Here is a 21,725-nt window from a genome sequence, read left to right on the forward strand (position 1 = left end):
AGTCCCGAGAGGGCCAGCTTCCATAAATTTTGTGCCATAGGCACCTGGCTTGCTTCACCCTAGGCCCAGCCCTGCATCATCAAAAGTCATTTGAAATCTTGCAACTGGTTATTCTAAACAAGAAGCAAATTGGCTTCTAAAAAACTAGTTTTCCAAGTTCTCTGAGCATTAGCTGTAATAGCTAGGAAACTGTTTAAAAGCCTGTATTTCTCCCCGTTTTTTAAGGATAAAAGTTGAGGTCAAGCCATAATACCACATTAGAATTTGAATTGTGAGATAAGGTATAGAAAGGAGTATTTCAGAAAATATTTTATTCAGAAACTGGTATCTTAAGATAAATATTTAACGCCGTCACCACGCTGATAATTGACTAAGCATTTTTTTCCACTTCTGTAGGAACAGTATTGGCGTTCAGTTATGTTTCACAACCACCTGGATTATTTAGCTAACCATGATTATGAATATGATGAGAACACTAAAAATCAAGCAATAAAACAACAACAGGAACTTTTAATAAAAATGTTTGCGGTAAGTAAAATACATATACTGAAAAAATTAAAGTTAAATGTTTTTCTAAGGTTGAATCTCTTAAAGGCATGTGAATTGGCACTGAGTTCTACAACATAGAATTTCTTAACTTGTATCCGGTGGTGTTTGTCTACCTTACAAGTTCTGTTTTCCAGTTGATGTTGCATTTAAAATATTTAAAACATTACTTTGTATCTAAGATCATGGGTAGTAATATACTGTCCTGGTACAACCTCCCCTTTGGTTTTGCCCACTGCACTGTTTTAATGGGACCTCCAAAACATTTTGACACTTAATAAAGTTTAAGAGGCAGGAGCTCTAGCTCCCGCTCTTATCACATGCAACAAATAAAGTTCCCAGGCTTTTACACCTCCAAGGATGGGCAGGCTGAAGAACTTTCATAAGGCTTTTAGATAGGCCTGCCTTTGTCATCCTCTTAGGCAACTGCATATGGAAAAAGTTTGTCTATAGCCACTGACCAGGTTTGGTGCCTTGGATATTTAAGTACCTTTATCTTTGGAGAGAAATGAACTGTTTGAATCTTAAGGTTCATGCTTGTGCCCTCAGTCCAGGTTGGTTTACGGACAAGAGTATAATATAATTTCTTCTCTGCTCATCTTACACTTGACTGGAAGCTCGTCGAGGGCAGTGGCCATGTCAGGCACTGACGTGGCGTCTAATTTATAGTAGATCTCAGTTTTTTCTTGAGAGAGTAAAAGGTCCAGACTTTTAATTTTCAAGTTGAAGGAAAAGGGTTCTGCTGGAAAAGTGATATCAAACACCACAGAGCTAATTGTAGCTAGTCTACAAAAGGTGTAATCACGGCTGTCACCTCTGTGCAACATTTCCTTGAGTTTAGTATTAAAGATATTTGATTAGTTTGTTGCAGAGTAAGTTTTGTTCCTTTTATAAAGTGTCATTTGTGGTCTAGGAACTAGTAACCTTTTTACTTCCTACGACACATTTAAGGGAACACGTTTATTTACCATTTAGCCTTAGAGGAGCTTTTCCTCTGAAGCAGGGTACTAGTAACTTTGGGGGCTGGTCTTCTTTAGCATTCTCAGTGCCCTGGGAAATGCCTGTAGTTCAGCCTCGTTACTGTGAGAACCATACTACAGCAGGTCCTCAAGTAACGTCATTTCATTCCAAGTCAATATGTTATAACTGATAAGAAAAAACAATGAATTCCTGGCCCAGGCCACTATCCATGTGGAGTTTGCACGTTCTCCCCGTGTCTGTGTGGGTTTTCTCCAGGGACTCCGGTTTCCTCCTATGTGCACGTGAGGTGAATTGGGTGTCTACACTGGCCCAGTCTCAGTGAGTGGGTGTGGGTGTGAGTGGCCCTGTGATGGAAGGGTGTCCTGTCCAGGGTGGGGTCCCGCCTTGTACCCTGAGCTGCTAGGATAGTCTCTGGCCATCCACCACCCTAAACTGGAATAAGCAGGTTGGAAAGTAATTATCGTTTTTATTTATATTTCTTAAATACAGAGGGTGCCAAAACATGTATCCACATTTTAAGAAAGGAAATAACTATTAAAATTGTAATAATATGTACCGATAAAAGATGAATACAAGTCATGTGGATGCTTTTTTTTTTTTTTGGCACCCCCAGTGTATCGATAGCACTTATTTCAGAATTTAATATGAGAAGTTTAGTGATGTTATTGTGACCAGAAATACGTGGTAGGAACTTGTGTAAAATTGGTTTGTTATACATTCTTTAGCTTAATGTCACAGTTTCCTAGACCCTATCAACCACATTAAGTGACGGCTTACTGTACTCTTTTTCATTTCTAAATGCCCCCTGAGGCAGAGTACGACCCTGATTGAGAGGTATTGCTGATAGATAAGTGATACTAGAAAGTTTGAGAAGGATATGCAGGTGAATAGCTAAAGCTTCTGTGCTAATGGATCAGACATGGATGTCTAAGTAACAAAATAATCCTTTTACGCTATGAATTATGAGACCCTTGGTAGGCTTCAAAGTTTTAATTTCCTCATATTGTACTCGAGTTGCCTCACTTTGAGTTGTCAAAATTCATACCAAAAGAAGTCAGCGTTTTCTAAGAGATGTTAACTGAATGCCCTTTGTTTTATATTATTAAGTATAAAAAAATTTGAGTGAGAAAAAGGAAGTTGTTTGTTAACTTGAAAATTGTATAACTCTTTCTGGTAGTTGAAAATCATGGACAATCAAACTTAAAAACTGCTGGATAAATCTACTTGCCCCCACCCAAATTCACTTAGTAGCATTTGTGTGCCAATTCTAGGTAAAAATAAATAAATCATTCCTTCTTTGAATTTACAATGAATTTACAATTCATTCCTTCTTTGAATTTGCTACTCTTATTTGATGAGGGTGGGAAAACAAATTTGAATTTTAAAGGAATCTCTTACTTTCCTTGCAACTAATAGCCTGAAATGATATGCTGTATTTCATTGAATCTGAGCTACTATTGATTGTAAAATGCACCGTTATTTTATTCATTTAAGCCATGAGACAGAAAAAAATGTTCCCAATTAACTGACCCACCATCCACTGTAAGACCCTTTCCAATTTCAGAGATGTTAAAATGTGTACAAATGTGCATCTTATAATCAATGAGATATGGTATCTAGAATACTGTTTTCTCAGTTTTGCCAGTAGTTTCATTCCTTTATTTTAAAAAAGTTTTGCTTCACGTGATTTAATTTTGTTTTGTTTTTCTTTTTGGGTTAGCTTTCCTGTAAACTGGAGCGGGAATTTCGTTGTGTGGAACTTGCTGATCTGATGACTCAAAATGCTGTGAATTTAGCCATTAAATATGCTTCTCGTTCTCGGAGATTAATATTGGCCGAAAGACTTAGTGAACTGGCTGTAGAAAAGGCAGCAGAATTGGCCACAGCCCAGGTGGAAGAGGAGGAAGTAGAAGAAGATTTCAGGAAAAAGCTGAATGCTGGGTAAGAAATATTGAGTTGTTTGAATTTTTCTTTTCCATTCTGAATATTAACTTGCTCTTTGCATGTAGTTCCTTATTAAATAATATTATTATCTTTTAGTTACAGTAATACTGCTACAGAGTGGAGCCAGCCAACGCTCAGAAATCAAGTTGAAGAAGAAGCAGAGGACACTGGAGAAGCTGATGATACAGAAGAAAAATCAGAAATACGTAAGCATGGTAGGATACATTTTTAAGACAATTTAAAGATGAGAAATGTCATGTGTGGGGCTTTCCCCAATTTACTTGGCTAGGAAAATTGAATGCAGTAGTCCTCCCTTATCCGTGCTATTGCTTTCTGCGGTTTCAGTGACCTGCAGTCATTTACGGTCTGAAATTTTAAATGGAAAATTCCAGAAATAAGCAATTCATAAGTTTTAAATTGTGTTGTCCTGGGTAGCGTGATGAAATCTCATGCTGTCCTGATCCATCTCACCTGGGACATGAGTCATCCCTTTGTCCACTGTGTTAGTAGTCACTTAGTCACTCAGGTATCAGATCAACTGTGGTATCACAGTGTCTGTGTTCAAGTAACCCTCATTTTACTTAATAATGGCCCCAAAGCGTAAGAGTAGTGATCCTGGCAATTCAGATCAGCCAAAGAGAATCCATAAAGTGCTTCCTTTAAGTGAAAAGGTAGAAGTTCTCGACTTCATACAGAAAGAAAAAAATTGTATACTGAGGTTGCTAAAAATCTACCGTGTTTCCACCAAAATAAGACCTAGCTGGACAATGAGCTTTAATGCATTTTTTGGAGCAAAAATTAATATAAGACCCGGTCTTATTTTACTATAATATAAGACCAGGTCTTTATAACATAACGTAACATAACATAACATAAAACATAAACATACTGGGTCTTATATTAATTTTTGCTTCAAAAGACGCATTAGAGCTGATTGTCTGGCCAGGTCTTATTTTCGGGGAAACAGGGTATAGTAAGAAAGGATTTTCTATCTGTGAAATTGTGATGAAGGAAAAAGAAATTTGTGCTAGTGTTGTCGCACCTCATTGCAAAAGTTACAGCCACAATGTGTGATAAGTGCTTAGCTAAGATGGAAAAGGCATTAAATTTGTGGGTGAAAGACGTGAACAGAGAACGTATTCTGATCGAGGCAACGTGTTGAGCCAGAAAACATGGAGCCTTTAGAGGCTTCAGCAAGGGTCCCCTGAAACGAATGACCACATCACATAACTTTTATTACAGTATATTGTTGTAATTTTTCTATTATTAGTTATTCTTGCTAATTTCTTTCTATGCCTAATTTATAAATGAAACTTCACCATGGTATGTGTAGGAGAAAACATAGTGTATGTAGAGTTTGATATTACCTCCGTTTTGGGCATCCATGGGGGTCTTAGAACATATCTCTTATAGATAAAGGGGGACTCCTGTACCCATACTTTTTCAAGACATCTTTGCTGTCTGGTTGTTCATTATAGAGGATGACTTTATCTTTCTATTTACATTGTATTGTCTTAATTATTCTATAGGACAGAACCCATTTTCCAAAAGTGCAAATTCTTCTGATGTGCCAGCTGTTAAGTCAGGTAAGAAACATCTGTGATTTCATAATATCAAGGAAATTTTATAAGTAGTCTTTAAAGTAATACATCTACTCAAATACACCTTACCCTTTAGGGCCTGTTTCTTTTGATATTGTTCTGTTTTTTTGTTTTGTTTATCAGAAATGTTGTTTGTGAAACTATGTTTATTTATTAAATGCCTATTGTTTGTCAGATATTTGACTAGATGGGGGATTCCGAAGTCAGTCAGACATGCATGGTTGATCCCTGTAAAACCCTGTAGTACCAGTTGACTTCTTAAACTATGTACATATATTGCTTTGGTTAAAAAATTATCTTTAAAAATGTGTACAGAGTATTAAAAGAGCAGATAACAGGTGGCTATAATTTACTCAATGGCAGGGTTTGGGTCTGGTCTCCAAGGAAGGCCTCATGGAGTGTTTGAAGCAGAGACCTGAACGATCACTAAGTCGGCTAGGCAGAGGTGGGTGGGAGCAGACGCAGAGGAAAGACGTGGGCTTAAGGAACAGCATGTGTGATCCCTGTAAGAGTGGTGTGAATAGCACGGAGCAGAGAAAAAGCGGTGCTGAATGGTTTTGGAGCAATGGACAGGAGCCAAATCGTGCAGATCCATGTAGGCCCTAGTAAGCATTTTGATCTTTATTCTAAGGTTGCTTGGAGGCTGTAGGTTTTAAAAGCGGGCATAGCATGGCACACTGCAGGGGAGGGATGCATATAAAGAAGCTGATGAGGCAGTCCAAGTGAGATCGAATAGCGGCTTAGACTAGTGGTGGTGATGCTAGAAAGAATGGGAAGAACTGAAGAGGTACTTCTGAAGATGAGGTGGAAAGTGTGGAAGTTCAGGTGTGAGGAATGACTCTTAGTACTTGAGTAAACAATTGTGCCATTTATTGAGTCAGGAAACACTAGGGAAATGCAGGAGTGGATAGAAGGAGGATGAATTACAATTGGATATTTGGTCAGGTGTTCAGGGAAGTGGTATGTCTGGGATGGAAATATAAAATGAAAATCGTTAGCAGTTTAAATTGCAATAAGTATAGCAATTTAAACTATGGGCATGGGTGAAGGAGCATCGGGGAGGATGTAAAGTGAGAAGAAAAATGAGCTTAGGCCTCGGGTATCCCCAACATTTAAACATCAGGTCATGGAGAAAGAGAAGGGGAACCATCGAAAGAGAATGAGACCAGTGCGGAAGGAGGTAAGGCAGGGTAAGGTGGCATTTCAGAAGACAAGGAAGGAGACAGTATAAGAAGAAGGGAGCACTCAGCTGTGTGGATTGCCGTTGAGAGGCCAGATAAGGTGATAACAGAAAAGTATCCAACAGGTTTGGCCACATAGAGTTTTACTGGGTTCTTTGCAAGAGCAGCTTCTGTACAGTAGTAGAGCTGGAAGCCATACTATATTGGAGGTGAGGAAATGGGAATAGCCATGTAGACAGCTCTTGAGAAATTTGGCCATATAGGGGAGGTGAGAAAAAAATGGCTGAAGGGATGTGGGGTAGAGAGGGTTTGTTTGTTTGTTTGTTTGTTTGTTTAAGTTGAGGAGCCAATAAAGAGGGAAAAGGCAAAGGTGTTGTAGCCATTGATAGGACAAGTTTCTTGACAAAGCAGGAAGGGGTGGGATTTAGAGCACAAGGAGAGGAATTACTAACCTTAGCGAAAACAAGGCACCATTCTTCATGGAAACAGGAGAAAAGGATAGGTCTGTCCATACTGTGTACAGTGGCAAGTTGGGATAGTTACCATCTAAAAGCTTTTATTTTGTTTTGGAAATAGGGAGGAGGTCACATATAGTTGTTAATAGTTTTAAAGTTATAAAGTACATTTATTTTCATATAATAGAGATTAAAATATTCTGTGTATTATTATAGAAGTCTTCTATGTTTTACCACTATTAAGTGAAGGTTTCTTCCTTTGAAAGGTGCAGTTACCTCTAGTAACCAAGGACGAGTAAACCCCTTTAAGGTAAACAGCGATATTTTCTATTATTTAAATACATTTCCATACAGAAATATTTTAAAACCACCCCAGTTACCCTCCTGAGACTTGGAGGCATTAAAGATTAAAGCAGATCTTGTGACAACAATGACGAAAACAGCACTGGTTCACACTTGCACTAAGAGTTATGTTTTCACTTATCTTCTAAGTACATATTGTTTTGAAAGGTACTCCGTGTTTTTCTTGGGGATGCGGTATATGAGAAAGAATATGTGCAATGATCTTAATTTGGATTGCACCAAATCTATTCAGTTCCAAAATGAGACTACGGTACAAACAACAAGTGTGTAAAGGAAAAATAAATCTCTTGGAATTTTTTTTCTTCTTTCAACACAAAATGTTAATACGAGTTTGCTCTGTAGGTATCAGCCAGTTCGAAAGAGCCAGCCACGTCAGTGAATTCAGCACGTTCTAATATTTTAGATAACATGAACAAATCGTACAAGAAATCTGCACTTAATCGATCTGCAAGTAATGAAAAGTCTCCGGTTATAAAGCCTCTAGTTCCAAAGCCAAAGTCGAAGCAGGTACCAATTCAACTACCCACGTCTGCAATAAGCAGCACGCGATCTGTCTGTCTAACTTTAGTTTTGTTCACTGCTTCAGGTATGAGACAGGAGGCTCTAATTGTTTATAATTGATTGTCCAATGAGGGTACTGGTTCTCAATTCTGGTTTTACTTCAGAATCACTTTTTTTAAATATATATATACCCAGGCCCCGGGGACTGAGGCATGTATCTGTATTTTAAAAAAAATTTCCCAGATGGTTCTGTTGCATGTCCCTGTTTAATGATGACTGGTATAGTACCTGGCTCTGATCAGTCCTTGCTCTGCATTCTGATTTTGCTTCCCATAGTTTATCCCAGATTTGGTATTTCATCTCAGATTTGTCATCACTAAAATATGTCTATTGTTTATCTCATGGAGTTTGAAGTACAGTGTTTTTGGGTCTGGTGTGTGTATGCATGTTTATTTTCAACTGAGAACCTCAGGACTTCACATGTTGATATAAGAATTCTAAATAATTATATTTTTCCACATTTCGCAAAACTTACATAAAATCATACTAGATTTTGTTGCAGTATTTATTATGTTTGTTTTTACAGGCATCTGCAGCATCCTATTTCCAGAAAAGAACTTCCCAAGCTGATAAGACTGAGGAAGTGAAAGAAGAAAACCCTAAAAATTCATCATCTGAAACCCCAGTTTTGTGTCCTGAAAACAATGAAAATCAAAGGTCAGTACAGAGAAATTTAGTATTCTCAAGATGCAGTATCCCAAAAAAAAGCATACAGAAGTAGCAATGCAAAATTATGCAACTTTGTTATTCATTATTATAAATAGTATTTTGGCATTGGTAGTGGGCATTCTGAACACTTTAAGGAAGTCACAAATATTAATTAATGCCTATTTGCATTACTTATTAAAGTATGCCTAGGTAAATTATATATATGTTTTAAATTATAGGTACATTTTTTTAGGATACTGTATTTTATAATAAGTTCGTTTGTTAAAATAGATATTATAGTTACATGGGAGAAACATAGTCAAAAGGTATGTAATGAAAAATGAATCTCTTTTCTATCTACCCTGTTCCCCTCTCCACAATTAGTCACTGCAACAAGTTTCTTATATAGCTTTCTAGAATTAATCTTTGCATGTACAAACACTCATATTTGTCTATTTTTTTAGTTTTATAAAAATGATAGTGTACGTATTGTTTTATACCTTGCTTTTTTCCCACTTAACAGCAACTTTTGCAGGTCATTTCATACTAACTTCATAAAGAGTTTCTTTTATCTTTTTATATTCATTGAATGGATGTACTACAGTTTACTTAGTTTTGTACTGGTGGAAAAAGGTATTTTGCTAGTACAAATAGTACTGCAGTGAGTAACTTTATATGGATATAATTTCTTGCATATACATGTAGCTATGGATTCCTGTATGGTTCAAGTTAATGTGTACTTGTAATTCTAATAGATACTGCCAGATTGTTCTGTATTGATGTATCATTTTATACATCTCAGCAATATGAGAGTTCCCGTTTGTCTGTATCCTATTTGTCCACTTTGCAGAATATTACCAAATTTCTTGATCTGTTATGCTAGATTTATTTAAAATGCATCAGTTAAATTGAAAACGTTACCATTTCATTTTTAACATTATATATCTCATTTAATCAATACCTCACATTAACCAGTTTAATTTGAGGGGGTAGCTATGGTTTTCATTTTTCCTATTTTCTGAATTAATTTAGATACTAAACAGTGAAATTTTTATTTAAGAAGATTCCATTTTTATATTATTAATTGTCTATACAGGAAAAGAATGCTCAATAAATATTAAATATTTGCATTAAACCTTCACTTGTGACCTAAAGATAGTTTTTGTCAGAAGTGAAATCTAATAATTAACAAGTGTGCCATGTCCATGTTTTATATAATGATACAAGAAAGGACCCACACTCCCAGGTCAGCTGTGAGAGCCAGGGTAAGAGAATGAGTAAGGAACCTGAGAGACTCCTAAAGATTTTAAATAGCGGGTTTGGGAAGTGGAGACAGAGCCTATGAAGGCTATATGGGAGAATTTTACGGGCCAGAGGGGCTAAGTGAAATTGCAGACCTTGAGCCTGTCAACATTCAAAAAAGAATTGAAAGTGCAGAATCCATGGTTGCTGCACATGGAAAATACAAGTGTGAGTAATGCCTTTGAATTGACCTTACAAAGAATTTCTCAGTTCTTTATTCTTGTAGTCTCCAGGCACTTTAAGTAATATGTAATATGAATATTAACAAGTGTAATTAATTGTATCTCTCTTTATATAGGTATACAAAGACTAATGGTTAGTTACTAACCTGAAAAAATCGTAAAGTACTTTTAACGATGTCTTAACTATAAAATTTATTCACATAATTGTGCTATTTTAGGCAAAAGACTGGGTTTCAGATGTGGCTGGAAGAAAACAGAAGTAATATTTTGTCTGACAATCCTGACTTGTCAGATGAAGCAGACATAATTAAAAAAGGAATGCTTCAATTTAGAGTATTGTCAGCTGAAGAAAGGAAGGTAAGGATAATTGTGCTGAGATTGAGATCTTAATGAATTCCCAAGTTTTAAAAATTCTTATAGAATATATCTTTTTCTGTTTTTGAAAATTGAATATAGTCTGGTAAACTTTTGGGAGAGGAAATTAACTGAAATGTCAGCATTGAACATATGGATATGTAATAGTAATTATTTAGTACTAATTTTATTTGGGGGCAGGTATACTATTTCCATCTGTGTAAGTTCCTGTGTATTATAAATTAAGGGAATACGCCAAGAAAAAGTGCAATACTAGGGGGGTGGCGTGGTGCTAATAACACCAAGGTTGCCGATTCGATCCCCACACGGGCCACTGTGAGCTGCTCCTGCCTTAATAAATAAAATAAATAAATAAATAAATAAATAAATAAATAAATAAATAAATAAATAAAACCAGCACTCTGTTAAAAAAAAAAAAAAGTGCAACACTTATAAATTAAAAGCAAATAAAATTAATGAGTAAAAATGAAGTTAATTCTCATTTTTGGACTAGTACTTCAGGGTCCTCGTAAGCAGAATTTTAAAAAATACTATTTACTTATATTGAGTGCTAAATGAGAATACTGCTTTTGCGGGGAAAAGCTGGTGTTCTGTTCCAGTCTTTCACGTGGAAATTAGAACAGGTGGTTTGTACCTGTTGCTCCTTGAGTAAATTTCTGCCATGTGAAAGAAGGCTGGGAGCAGTCTCTGTTGCAATGGGAAGGAATGTGTGTGATGTATCAATTAAATCCTCATACTTCACTTCCCTGTGCCACAGGGGCACCTGGTGACAGATTCTTGCCTCGATAAACTAGGTTTTATGAATAAAAGTATTGCAAAACGAGGAAGTTTGAAACTGGTCTAACCACCTCTAGCCTCATTTAGAATCTCGTCAGCAACCTTGTGTTTCTCATTTTTGTAAGTGTTTATAAAAGGCTGAAAAATTAAAGAATTAGGTAAAATGGAATCTGAATGAGTCAGACCTTATGCAGGAAAACGAAGCAACTTGGCAAAAGTTGTGATAGTGTTTTTGAATACTTAGAAATGTAATCAATATTTTAAAGATAAATCTTAAACATTTACTTACATCCAGTCTGTTAATGTGAGAAATTCTATAGCTCAAAGGGTCCCTTTTCTACAATAAATAAATGGGAAAGAAAATAAAGTAGTAGTAGCAGGAACTGTTATAAAGTTAGAGAGATTTAAGAGACAGATGAATGAAGCTTTTTAGGTTCTTGCTTAGTGAATAGAGGCCAGTATCTGTTGTATGTAACATTCCTGAAATGACAGAGTGATAGGGATGAAGAACTGAGTACTGATTGCCAGGAGCTGAGGCCTGGGTGAGGAGTGAGGGCAACGTGAGGGACCCTTGTGGGGATGGGCTGTTCTGTATTTTGAATGTGGTGGTAAAAACACAAACCTACAATAGGATTAAACACACACAGGAGTAGAAGTAAAAAGGATTGTGTCGGTGTCAATATTGTGGTTTTGCAGGATTCTACCATTGGGGGAAACTGGGTAAAGGGCACACAGGATCTTTCTGTATTGTTTCCTACAAATGCATGTGCATCTCCATTCTCAAAATGAAAAGTTTCAGTAAAAACAGTCCCTGCAGTTACAGTATTTTGCACTTAATAGGGTTAAGTACAAGCAGAGTTTAGATTGAAAAATACTACAGAGGGAGAATGTGCTCTGCAATTAAGTAATAAGTTTAACAATGAGAATGTTTAATGATTGTAACAATTCAAGTGCTAATTATGCTACTTTATATACAGGAATGTTACCTGGAAAAGTAAAGAAATCATTTTCTTCCTATTCCTTTGTTATTGCATAAAAATCTTTTCTCCAATATTTTTACAAAGGCTTGGGCTACTAAGGCCAAAGGAGGAATGGCAAGTGATGGAGCTGAAGCAAAGAAGCGGAAATGTGTGGTTGATGAAAGTCATGAAACTGAAGACCAGAAAGAAAAAGCAACGGAGAATTTGAACTTGCCTAAAAAGCATAAACCTTTAGATCTTTCTACGAATCAGAAACTGTCAGCTTTTGCATTTAAGCAGGAATAGAATAAGGAAGTGACCTTAGGAAAGTAATGGATTTTTTTCACTCGCGTTTGATGAATCTGGACTTTAAAAATATATATATATTTAGGAAACGCTATATATTTTTAGGAGTTTAAAGACAATTGTTTGTCTTTATAAGACAAGGTAGTAATTCTACTGGTGTTTGGTAGCAGGGAATGTGGCAAAACACTCATTTCTGCAGATTGCTCTGCCCGCACATGGAGAGGCCACCCATTCAGAAGCACTGTGACAGTGGTCTCTGACTTGAAGCCACTAGCAGGTCCCAATGGAAGGCAGTTTTGATTTTATTTCTTACTTTCAAAATAATCCAAGCCAAGCAAGGTCTTAAAACATCTGAGCATCGAAGTATCTTGTACGGATTTTCTCTTTTGGTTTATGTCATGTACTGGGAAGTACTACAGTAGTTTTCTTCTCAAGTGCTTCCATAGGTTGCTCTCTGTGTCTATACTGGACCTAGGGGGCCATGGTTTTTAACATGGGCCCTAAACATGTACATAGTTTTGTAGATGAGACTTTTGTTTGTTTTGGAAATTTCTTCATATATGACTTTCAATCGTTTGTGTAGCCTAGTTTTTAAAAAATAAACTTTCACATTTCCATGTTTTGCTTGATATGGCTTTAATGTTGCATTTCCATGAAATGGAAATGTTTCTAGAAAATATGTTTTATATTTCTATCCATAATTTCCTCCACCATCCCCGTTGTGCTATACGTTATACACACAGAGGCGAGGAACTGAAGATACTGTTTTGAGAGTATTGCAGCCCAGGGCATGGTGTGCTCCTGGTAAGGTACTCTGTTATCAGCATCAATAGAAGTTTGCTGAGCAAGTTTTTGAAGCCTTGATAGACAGTAATTAAAGAGTTAGGGAAAATAGCTTTCCATTTTGTGTCCTGTCAAGTATGATGACAGTGACATGTAGCACAGCCTCAAGTTTGGTTTACGTGGGCCTGAAATTCTAACCGTGCCCCAGCCTTTGGAGAGTCATTTTGGGGGAAGCCTGTGTGCATTGTTTTAACCTCATAACATTGATGAGAGCGAAGGGGAACGAAAGCTATCATAGTAAAGCAGGTAAATTAGAAGCCTTTTGTATCCCAAGTGTGGCTTCAACCGACCAAGCTGCAACGCAGTATTGATTTGACAGAGCCTCTGCTTCAGTGATGTCTGTCTCAAAATGGCTCCGAATGATTTCTGTACCGCAAAATAAAGCCAGACTGGGAATTAGAAAGAAGGAGAGGGAAAAGTGTTTAACTCCTTTTATTTTGAACAAGCAAGATTAAGTATTTCATACATTTTTGGTTATTATTCTAAGCAGCGCTTAATACAAATGCAGCCACTTAATGAGGGCAACTTCCAGGGGTGGGGATGGGTGTGATAGTAGTAAAATAAAATCAGGTTAAATTGAGGATAGGTTGGAAGGAACAAAATATGTGGAAAATTTAAATGTATACGAGCCAAAGGATAGTCTTTATGTCACAATGATTAAGGCTAAGGAGGAGTACCTGTCAGACTTTTTAATTAGGAGCTGGTCCTGAGAGACATCATAGCACAGTGGTTAGGAGCACAGGTTTCAAAACCAAGCCACTTGGAACTGGAGACCTGTAATACCTACCAGCTGAATAACCTTAGGCAAGTTTTACCTTTGTCAACTCACCCATAAAATGGGTTTAATAATAGTATCTACTTCATAGGGTTGTTTGAATGAGATAAAAGCACTTAGTTCCTGGCACATGGTGATGTTTAATGTAAATGTCATCTGTTATTATGCTATTAGCTATTTCACCTTTCTTTGTCATTTAGTTTGATTCTGAGTGAATTAATTTTGATTTCAAGATCCTGAAGTAAAAGTTTATGTATAATACTTTGGAAAGCATGTTTGTATACATGTATTTTATTTCCTCAACTTGCTTATTGTACATAGTGTATACTACTTAAGGATATAATCCTTAAATATTCTATTTCAGATCCATGGAACCTGATAATACCATGCAAGGATTTGCAAAAGGTTTTTTTAGTCCCCTCCTTTTATTTGGTTGAAGGAAGGCATTTGTGTTGACTTGGTTTAACTTACAAACCAGAACATTGAAACCAAGAAACATTATCCTTGTTTCTTTGCTATATAAGATTTTAAGCCTCTTTAAAAATAATTTTTTTTCAGAGAATTGGGGCTTAATGTTAGGAAAATGGAAATGGAAATAAACTAATATATTAACCACCATCATGAGATCAATAATATTACCTATTCTGAGCTTATTATGTACTGTAGAAAGTTGTCATGTGCTTAATTTTATTCTCCAATGGCAAAAACTTCTCAAAGAGGGGGTTATTTTATAGCTTTACATTTATCAAAAGGCGTCATTATCCAGTTATTCCAGAAAGCAAGTGAGTGAACACTGGATTAGGCCTGCCAGCTGTGAGGACAGAGGTACCCCACAGCCTCTTACCTCAGTGCTATAGCCTGTGCTGCGCCACTGTCACTGACATGGAACACATCCCCTAGACAAAAAGGATGAGAGAGACCCGTCCATGAAGAAAGCATCTTAATCATTGACTGGTTGTCTTATAGGCGTGTTTTGTTTTCCAGCTGTTTTATTATAGAAATATATCATTTTTCCCCAAGTTTTTTTTTTTTTTTGAAAATTTTCAAACCTACAGAAAATTTCAAATAGTACAGTGAATATACATATAGCCTTTACCTAGACTGACTTGTTGACATTTTATCATATATACTTTACAAACATGGTTTTTCCTGAATCATTTGAAATATGCATCATGGCACTTCTCCCCTCAATACTGCATGTATCCCCTAAGAACGAAGTTTTTTTGACATAACTACAATATAATTATACCAAAGAAATTTAACACAAGAATATTATTGCCTAACATATTTCATATTAAAATATCTCCCAAAGTGCCCTTTAGCCTTTCCCCCCACACTCAATGTAGGATCAATCAAGATTCCTGCATTGTACTTAATTATTAGAAGTACATACTTTTTCATACAGGAAGGAATGAGGGAGAGCATCACCCCAATCCTAATACCCAGATATAACCACTGTTAACATTTGGGTGTATGTCATTAGGTTTTTTTCTGTGCATGTGTTCTTTTTTTTCCCCCACACAAGAAAGTGCAGTCCAAATTCATACGCCATAGAGATGTTTAAAAAAGAAAATAAGTCAAACCTAAAATTTAAAGTGCGGCCTTTTGCTGGTAGTGGTCCTGAGGCTGATAGCAATTCCTACCTACTCTGGAACTGTCGTTAGGGGAAAAAAACTGATGGAATTGAAACTAAACATAATGGATCAGAAAGCCAAAAGTTCATTCTTTGACAGACGAATAAATTAGAAAAATATCTGGCAAGATTAGTCATAATAAGAAGCAAAACACAAATAAGTGATATTAGGAATGCAGAGGAATTTATTAACTACAAATGGTACAGATTTTAAAATGATAAGCTTATGATAATCAGTTTTATGTGTCAGCGGGCTAGACTCCAGTTGCCAGTTATTCGTTCAAACACTAACCTATGTGTTGCTATGAAGGTATTTTACAGATGGTATTCAAATCCATAATCAGTTGACTTTAAGTGAGATTATCCTAGATAATATGTGTGGGCCGGATTCAATCAGTTGGTAGCCCTTAAGAGCAGAACAAGGTTCTGTGAGGGAGAAGAAATGACACCTGTAGAAACCAGCTTCAGCTCATGCCTGAGATTCCCAGCCTGCCCTTCCTGAAGGGCGACCCTGTGGATTAGGGTTTTAGACTTGCCTCCCAGCCTCCACAATTGTGAGTCAAGAGATTTATTGCAATAAATCTTTTAATATATATCTCCTCCTAGTTCTGTTTCTTTGGTTGAACCCTGACTAATTCAAGACTATTTTAAATAACTTTATGACAATAAATTTTGATAAAATGAACAAGTACCTACAAAAGCAGAGCTTATTAAAACTGACTCAAAACATCAAAAAGACAAATACTTAGGAATATATTTAACAAATAAGTGCAAAACTTATACTTTGAACTATTAAACATGTCGAAAGACATAAAAGGAGACCTAAACAAATGCAGACATCCTGTGTTTGTGGACCAGAAGACTTAATATTGTTAAGATGGCAATCCTCCCCAAACTGACCTACAGATTCAGTGTGATCCTTATCAAAAACCAAGTTGGCTTTGCAGAAAATGACAGCTGATCCTAAAATTCATATGGAAATTTAAGGGACCCAGAATAGCCATAGCAGTCTTGAAAAAGAACAAGTTGGAGGATTCACACTTCCCAATTTCAGAACTTACTATGATGCTATAATAATCACCGCTTTGTGGTACTGGCATGAGAATACACCTATAGATCAATGGAATGGAACTGAGAATCCAGAAATAAACATTTACAGTCAACTGATTTTTGACAAGGTTTCCAGGACAATTCAATGGAGAAAGGATAGTCTTTTCTGTGTATGGTGCTGGGACAACTAGATACTACAAAAGGATGAAGTTGGACCTCTATCACATCATATAAAAAATTAATCCCAAGTTGATCAAGACCTAAATGTAAGAGCTAACACTATAAGGTTCTTAGAAGACAACAGGCATAAATCTTTGTGATGTTGGATTAAGCAGTGGTTTCTTAGAGATAATACCAGAAAAACAAGCAACAACAAAAAAATAGAGAAAGCCAATATCATCAAAATTAAAAATTTTGTGCTTCAAAAAATACTGTTATGGAAAAAAACAACAGACAAGCCACAAAACAGGAAAAAATTTTGCAAATCATTTAGAATATATAAACAACTCTTACAACTCAATAGTAAAAGAACAAATAACCCAATTTAATAATGGGCAGATGAATAGGCATTTCTCCACAATATACAAATGGCCAATAATACATGAAAAGGTGTTCAATATCTTTAGCCATCAGGAAAATGTAAATCAAAACTATGACACTTTACACCCACTGATGGCTGTGATGGAAAGGATGGACAGTAATAAATGTTGGTAAGGATGTGGAGAAATTAGAACCCTCAGACTTTGCTGGGAGGAATGTAAACATGGTTTGGCAAATGTTAAACAGTTATATGACCCAATATTTCCACAACTAGGCATAAACCCAAGAGTAATGAAAACATGTCCACACAGAAACTTGTACAGGACTGTTCAGTGCATTATTTATAACAGCGAAAAAGTAAAAACAACCCGAATGTTAAAATGATGAATGGATAAAGTGGTCTATGCATACAATGGAATATTATTTGGCAATAAAAATAAATGAAGTAGATACATATTACAACATGGATGAACCATGAAAACATGCTAAGTGAAAGAAGCCAGTCACAAAAGACTGTATATGATTCCGTTTATGTGAAATGTCCAGAATAGGCAAACATAGAGACAGATAGTAGATTGGTGGTTGCCTAGGGCTAGAGTTTGAGAGGAAAGGGTGAATGCTAATGGGTACAGAGTTTCTTTTTGGAGTGATGAAAATATTCTGGAATTAGATAGGGGTGGAGGTTACACAGCTCTGAATATACTAAAAACCACTGAATTGTACTCTTAAGTGGGTGAGTGTATGGTCTGTGAATTAATTACATCTTTCTAAAGTGGTTATAAAACTGACTCAAAGAAATAGAAAATCTGAATAGTCTATAATCAATTTAAACAATTAGTCTCCATTTAAAATTCTCAAAAAGAACACCAGGATAGATGAATTTAGAGTTAAGTTCTATCAATAGTCAAATAAAAATTCCACTTTTATTTACATTATTGAATATAACAGCTGTCATAATCTTGATATCAAAACCTTATAGAGTTAGTTCAAGAAGGAAAATTTAAACCAGTCTCACTCATGAACATAGATGAAAACCAAGTAAAATTTTAGTAGGCCAGATCTAACCTTGTGTTAAAAAAGATACTTTTTTTACCCCATTTAGTTACCCCATTGACTCAATCCAGTGAATACAACATTAGAAAGTCAGTTAATGCTGACTAAAGGACAAAATTAAAGTGTTGCATAAAAGCATGTATTTTGTTCAAAGGGATTTGTGCCACTCTATTTTTTCTCTTTATGGAATTGACTTCGTCGCTGAACGATGTCACCCAGGGGCTCATAAACACGCAAGTATTTTTATGAGGAGAATAATATAAAGTTACACTACTGCAAAATTCGTTAAAAGGGAATAATGCTGTTCTTTTAATTGTAAATTGTATTTCCTTTACTAGATCTTTGTCTTCTGTTTTCTCCAGTATGGTTTTCTGTTGCAGTGTATGTGTCTCTTATAATCGTGGATGCTTGATCTCACTGAGAGGTGCAGGTTTTCGAGGGCAGGAGCCATGCTGGTGGGGTGATTGGCCTAATCGATACACTACAAGCTTTGGAGCTTGGTAGGCTCAGGGTTTATATCCTGCCACCACCACTGGAGCTGTGGCTCTGGGAACCACTTAGCCTCTCGATTTTCTGTTCCCTATGGCCCTTGTGATAAAGATAACAGTAATTTTCTGCTCAGGCCCCCTTCTCAAAGAACCTCAGAGATCCTCGTCTCCAGGATAGCCACATATCCCTTGCCATTACTTCCCCAGACTGCAGCTACACTAGAAGTGCACAACTGACCCCAACATTCGGGGGTCCAATCTCCCAGAAATTTGGAATTGGACACAGAAGCAGAGTCAGTTAATCTGAGGGACTGAGGCACATAGGCACGTAGAGGGGAGTGCCATGGCTGGAGCAGGGGAAAGCTGAAGTTGTGGGGAAGCAGAGAAGCGATCGAGCAGAGGAAGCCCATCTAGGGAAAGGAGAAGTAGGGAAAAAATTCAAAACAAACGGAAACATTGTCACATCAACATTATCTCTGCTGCTTTTGTGGCTCTGATAACAAAAACTCTAGAAACAGGATGAAGAGCTGGCACCCTAATTCTTAAAGAATGGTGTGGAGCAGATGAATGGCAAATAAAATGTTTTGCCCAAGATTTGGAACCTGGCCCCACAGAGTCTTCCTCTGGAGACAGCTGGATTGGAATTGATATCGATGGTTTTGCTAAAGAGGGAGGAGTATTAATGTGGCTTATTGAGATAGAGACTTTTCATGCCATCATTTCTCCCCCAAATTAAATATAGCAGCTGATTAAAAATAGTAGCCGGGTATGTCAACTGTAATTTTTAAAAAACTAGTAGCTGGGTATATTTAGAATACATAAAGAACTCTTAAGCTCAGCATTAAAAATAAAAAAAATCCAATTAGAAAATGAGCAAAAGACAGACATTTCACGAAGGATATACAAATGGCAGATGAACACATGACAAGATGTTCAGTATCATTTGCTATTAGAGAAATGCAAATTAAACTACAATATCACTACACATCTATCAGAATAGCTAAAATGAAAAATAGTGGTAACACCAAATGCAAATAATGAGGAGTTGCTGGTGGAAATGTAAAATGGTACAGTCACTCTAGAAAACAGTTCGGCAGTTTTTTTCAAAAACAAATTGACTTTGTATAGGACTGTCAACTGCCCTCTTAGACACGTATCCCAGAAAAATGAAAACTAATTTCACACAGGAACTTGTACATGACTGTTCATGGCAGCTTTAGTCTTAATAGCTCCAAACGGGAAACTACCCAAGTGTCCCTCAATAGCTAAATGGTTAAACTATGGTACATTTATACCATGGTGTACTATTCAGCAATAAAAAAGGAACAAACTATTGATAATGCAACAATTTGTATTAACCTCAAGGAACTTAAGCTGAGTGAAAAAAGCCAGTCTCAAAAGGATACTTTGATTCCGTTCCACTGCATGATTCCATTTATATAACATTCATGAAATAATATAGAGATGGGGAACAGGTTAGTGGCTGGCAGAGTTAGAGCTGGGGAGGGGAGTGAGGCGACTAGAGGGGTGAGAAGAGCAAGTCTTGTGGTGACAGTCCAGTTGGTTATGGTGGTGGCTTCACAAGGCTTTACAAGTGATAAAACTGCATAGAGCTATCTATACACACACTAACATGCACAAATAAGTCTGTACTGTTAAAATCTGAATAAGTTGTATGGATTGGATTGTTCCAATGTCAATTTATTGGTTTTGATATTCTACTACCGTTGAGTAAGGTGTTAACACTGGGGAAAGCTGGGGGGGGGGGGAATCGGATATCCTACAACTGGCAAGGAAAAACTCTAATGTGGCATTTGTAGTGAATGGGAGAGAATTTCTATTCCTGACTCCCAACAGGGTTATAAACTCAAGAGCAGACTTGTTGTTTTGTGTGTGTATCTTCAGAGCCTGGCACAGCGCCGCTCCTAAAGGAGATAATCAATATGTTTCTCTTGTTGACACTGATAAAGGATTCTGAGCCCACAGCTGGGTCATCTGAGTGACCTCTGTCAATATACCAAGAAAAATATTCATCAGCATTTTGCAGTTATTTTATGATGAATTGCCAGAAGAATAAAGGGATAGTAAGAAAAAAAATTATTGTAAATGCTAACAAGAATTTAAACACAGCAAACCTTTATTTTAAATAAATATTGGTGGATTAAGCATAGCAAACCTTCATTTCAAATAAATATTGGTGCACAAACAATAAAAAATGATTAAAGAATACCATAATACATCCTTTTAGCAAAACAAAACGGACAGGTTTCTTGTCACAAGATATTGGGTGATGATGTGCTTCCTGTTAATGACCAACTGGATTAAAAACGCCACATTACCTGTTTGTCCTTAGAAATGTAGAGATCATTTACTGATTGTTGAGTCTGAGAAAATTGATCTACAATATCTGAAAACTTGTAATCTGAGATTTCATTTACACTATGATAAAAGAATTCCTTAAATGGTGTAATGGTAAAACATGAAGTAGGAAAAATTAGATCAATAAGCTTCCATATTATATCTTAGATTTATAAACGTGCCAATGGACCCATAAGTTAATCATCAAGATACAATGAATTTTATTCTACTTTTTAAATTTTTCTCTGGAAGACCTCTAAGAAAGAATGAAAGTCACGAAATATTACTCCTTACAAATAGTTAGAACTGCTTCAAAAAAAAAATAAAAATCTGATATCGGGTCCAATGGGGCCTGATGGGGCTACATCACAAGTGACTAATGATGAGTGATTGCTAATTAGCTTGGGATAACAAGGTTACGGAGACATACACTGTTGGTTGGCCGCCTAACAGCCATTCCCCTCTTTTTACTTATTTTAATGGAACCCTTATTTTTCATTTTTTTTGTTATGGGCAACATGGTATGTAATTGATGTAAGCCATTCTTTGCCAGCAGTTGATCTACGGGTGGATGTGTTCTAACCAATGAAACAGGAGAAATTTCCTTGGGTGGGGCGGGCTTTCTAGAAAGTTTTTCTTGCTGATAAAGACAAGTAAGCGGAGGAGGTGATTTTGACCTCCCTTTCCCTGCTGTGTTTAACACTTTGTGCTTTGAGCTACAACAGCCATCGGTGTCTGAGAGTGGAGACACTGGTGCTGAGGATGACTGACGAGAAAGTTGAAGAGCCTGGGTCCTTGATGACA

The 21,725-nt window shown here is 36.5% G+C and overlaps 1 protein-coding gene across 2 annotated transcripts in view; it reads left to right on the top strand.

Annotated features, from left to right (window-relative positions):
* Positions 1–12,798, top strand: part of WDHD1 (WD repeat and HMG-box DNA binding protein 1) — a 45,748-nt gene extending 32,950 nt beyond the window's left edge. The window contains exons 18-26 of one of the 2 annotated variants that reach the window (XM_019725744.2): positions 397–528; positions 3,248–3,468; positions 3,568–3,686; positions 5,001–5,057; positions 6,975–7,018; positions 7,414–7,578; positions 8,159–8,289; positions 9,983–10,121; positions 11,981–12,798. In XM_019725744.2, coding sequence (XP_019581303.1) covers positions 397–528; positions 3,248–3,468; positions 3,568–3,686; positions 5,001–5,057; positions 6,975–7,018; positions 7,414–7,578; positions 8,159–8,289; positions 9,983–10,121; positions 11,981–12,181 — 1,209 coding nt within the window. In that variant the 3' untranslated portion in view covers positions 12,182–12,798. The remainder of the gene's footprint in view (positions 1–396; positions 529–3,247; positions 3,469–3,567; positions 3,687–5,000; positions 5,058–6,974; positions 7,019–7,413; positions 7,579–8,158; positions 8,290–9,982; positions 10,122–11,980) is intronic. The other variant, XM_019725747.2, reaches the window with a different exon arrangement.
* The last annotated feature ends 8,927 nt before the right edge of the window (positions 12,799–21,725 follow it).

The sequence above is a fragment of the Rhinolophus sinicus genome, linkage group LG03, assembly GCF_036562045.2.
Source record: "Rhinolophus sinicus isolate RSC01 linkage group LG03, ASM3656204v1, whole genome shotgun sequence".
NCBI classification, from domain to species: Eukaryota; Metazoa; Chordata; class Mammalia; order Chiroptera; family Rhinolophidae; genus Rhinolophus; species Rhinolophus sinicus.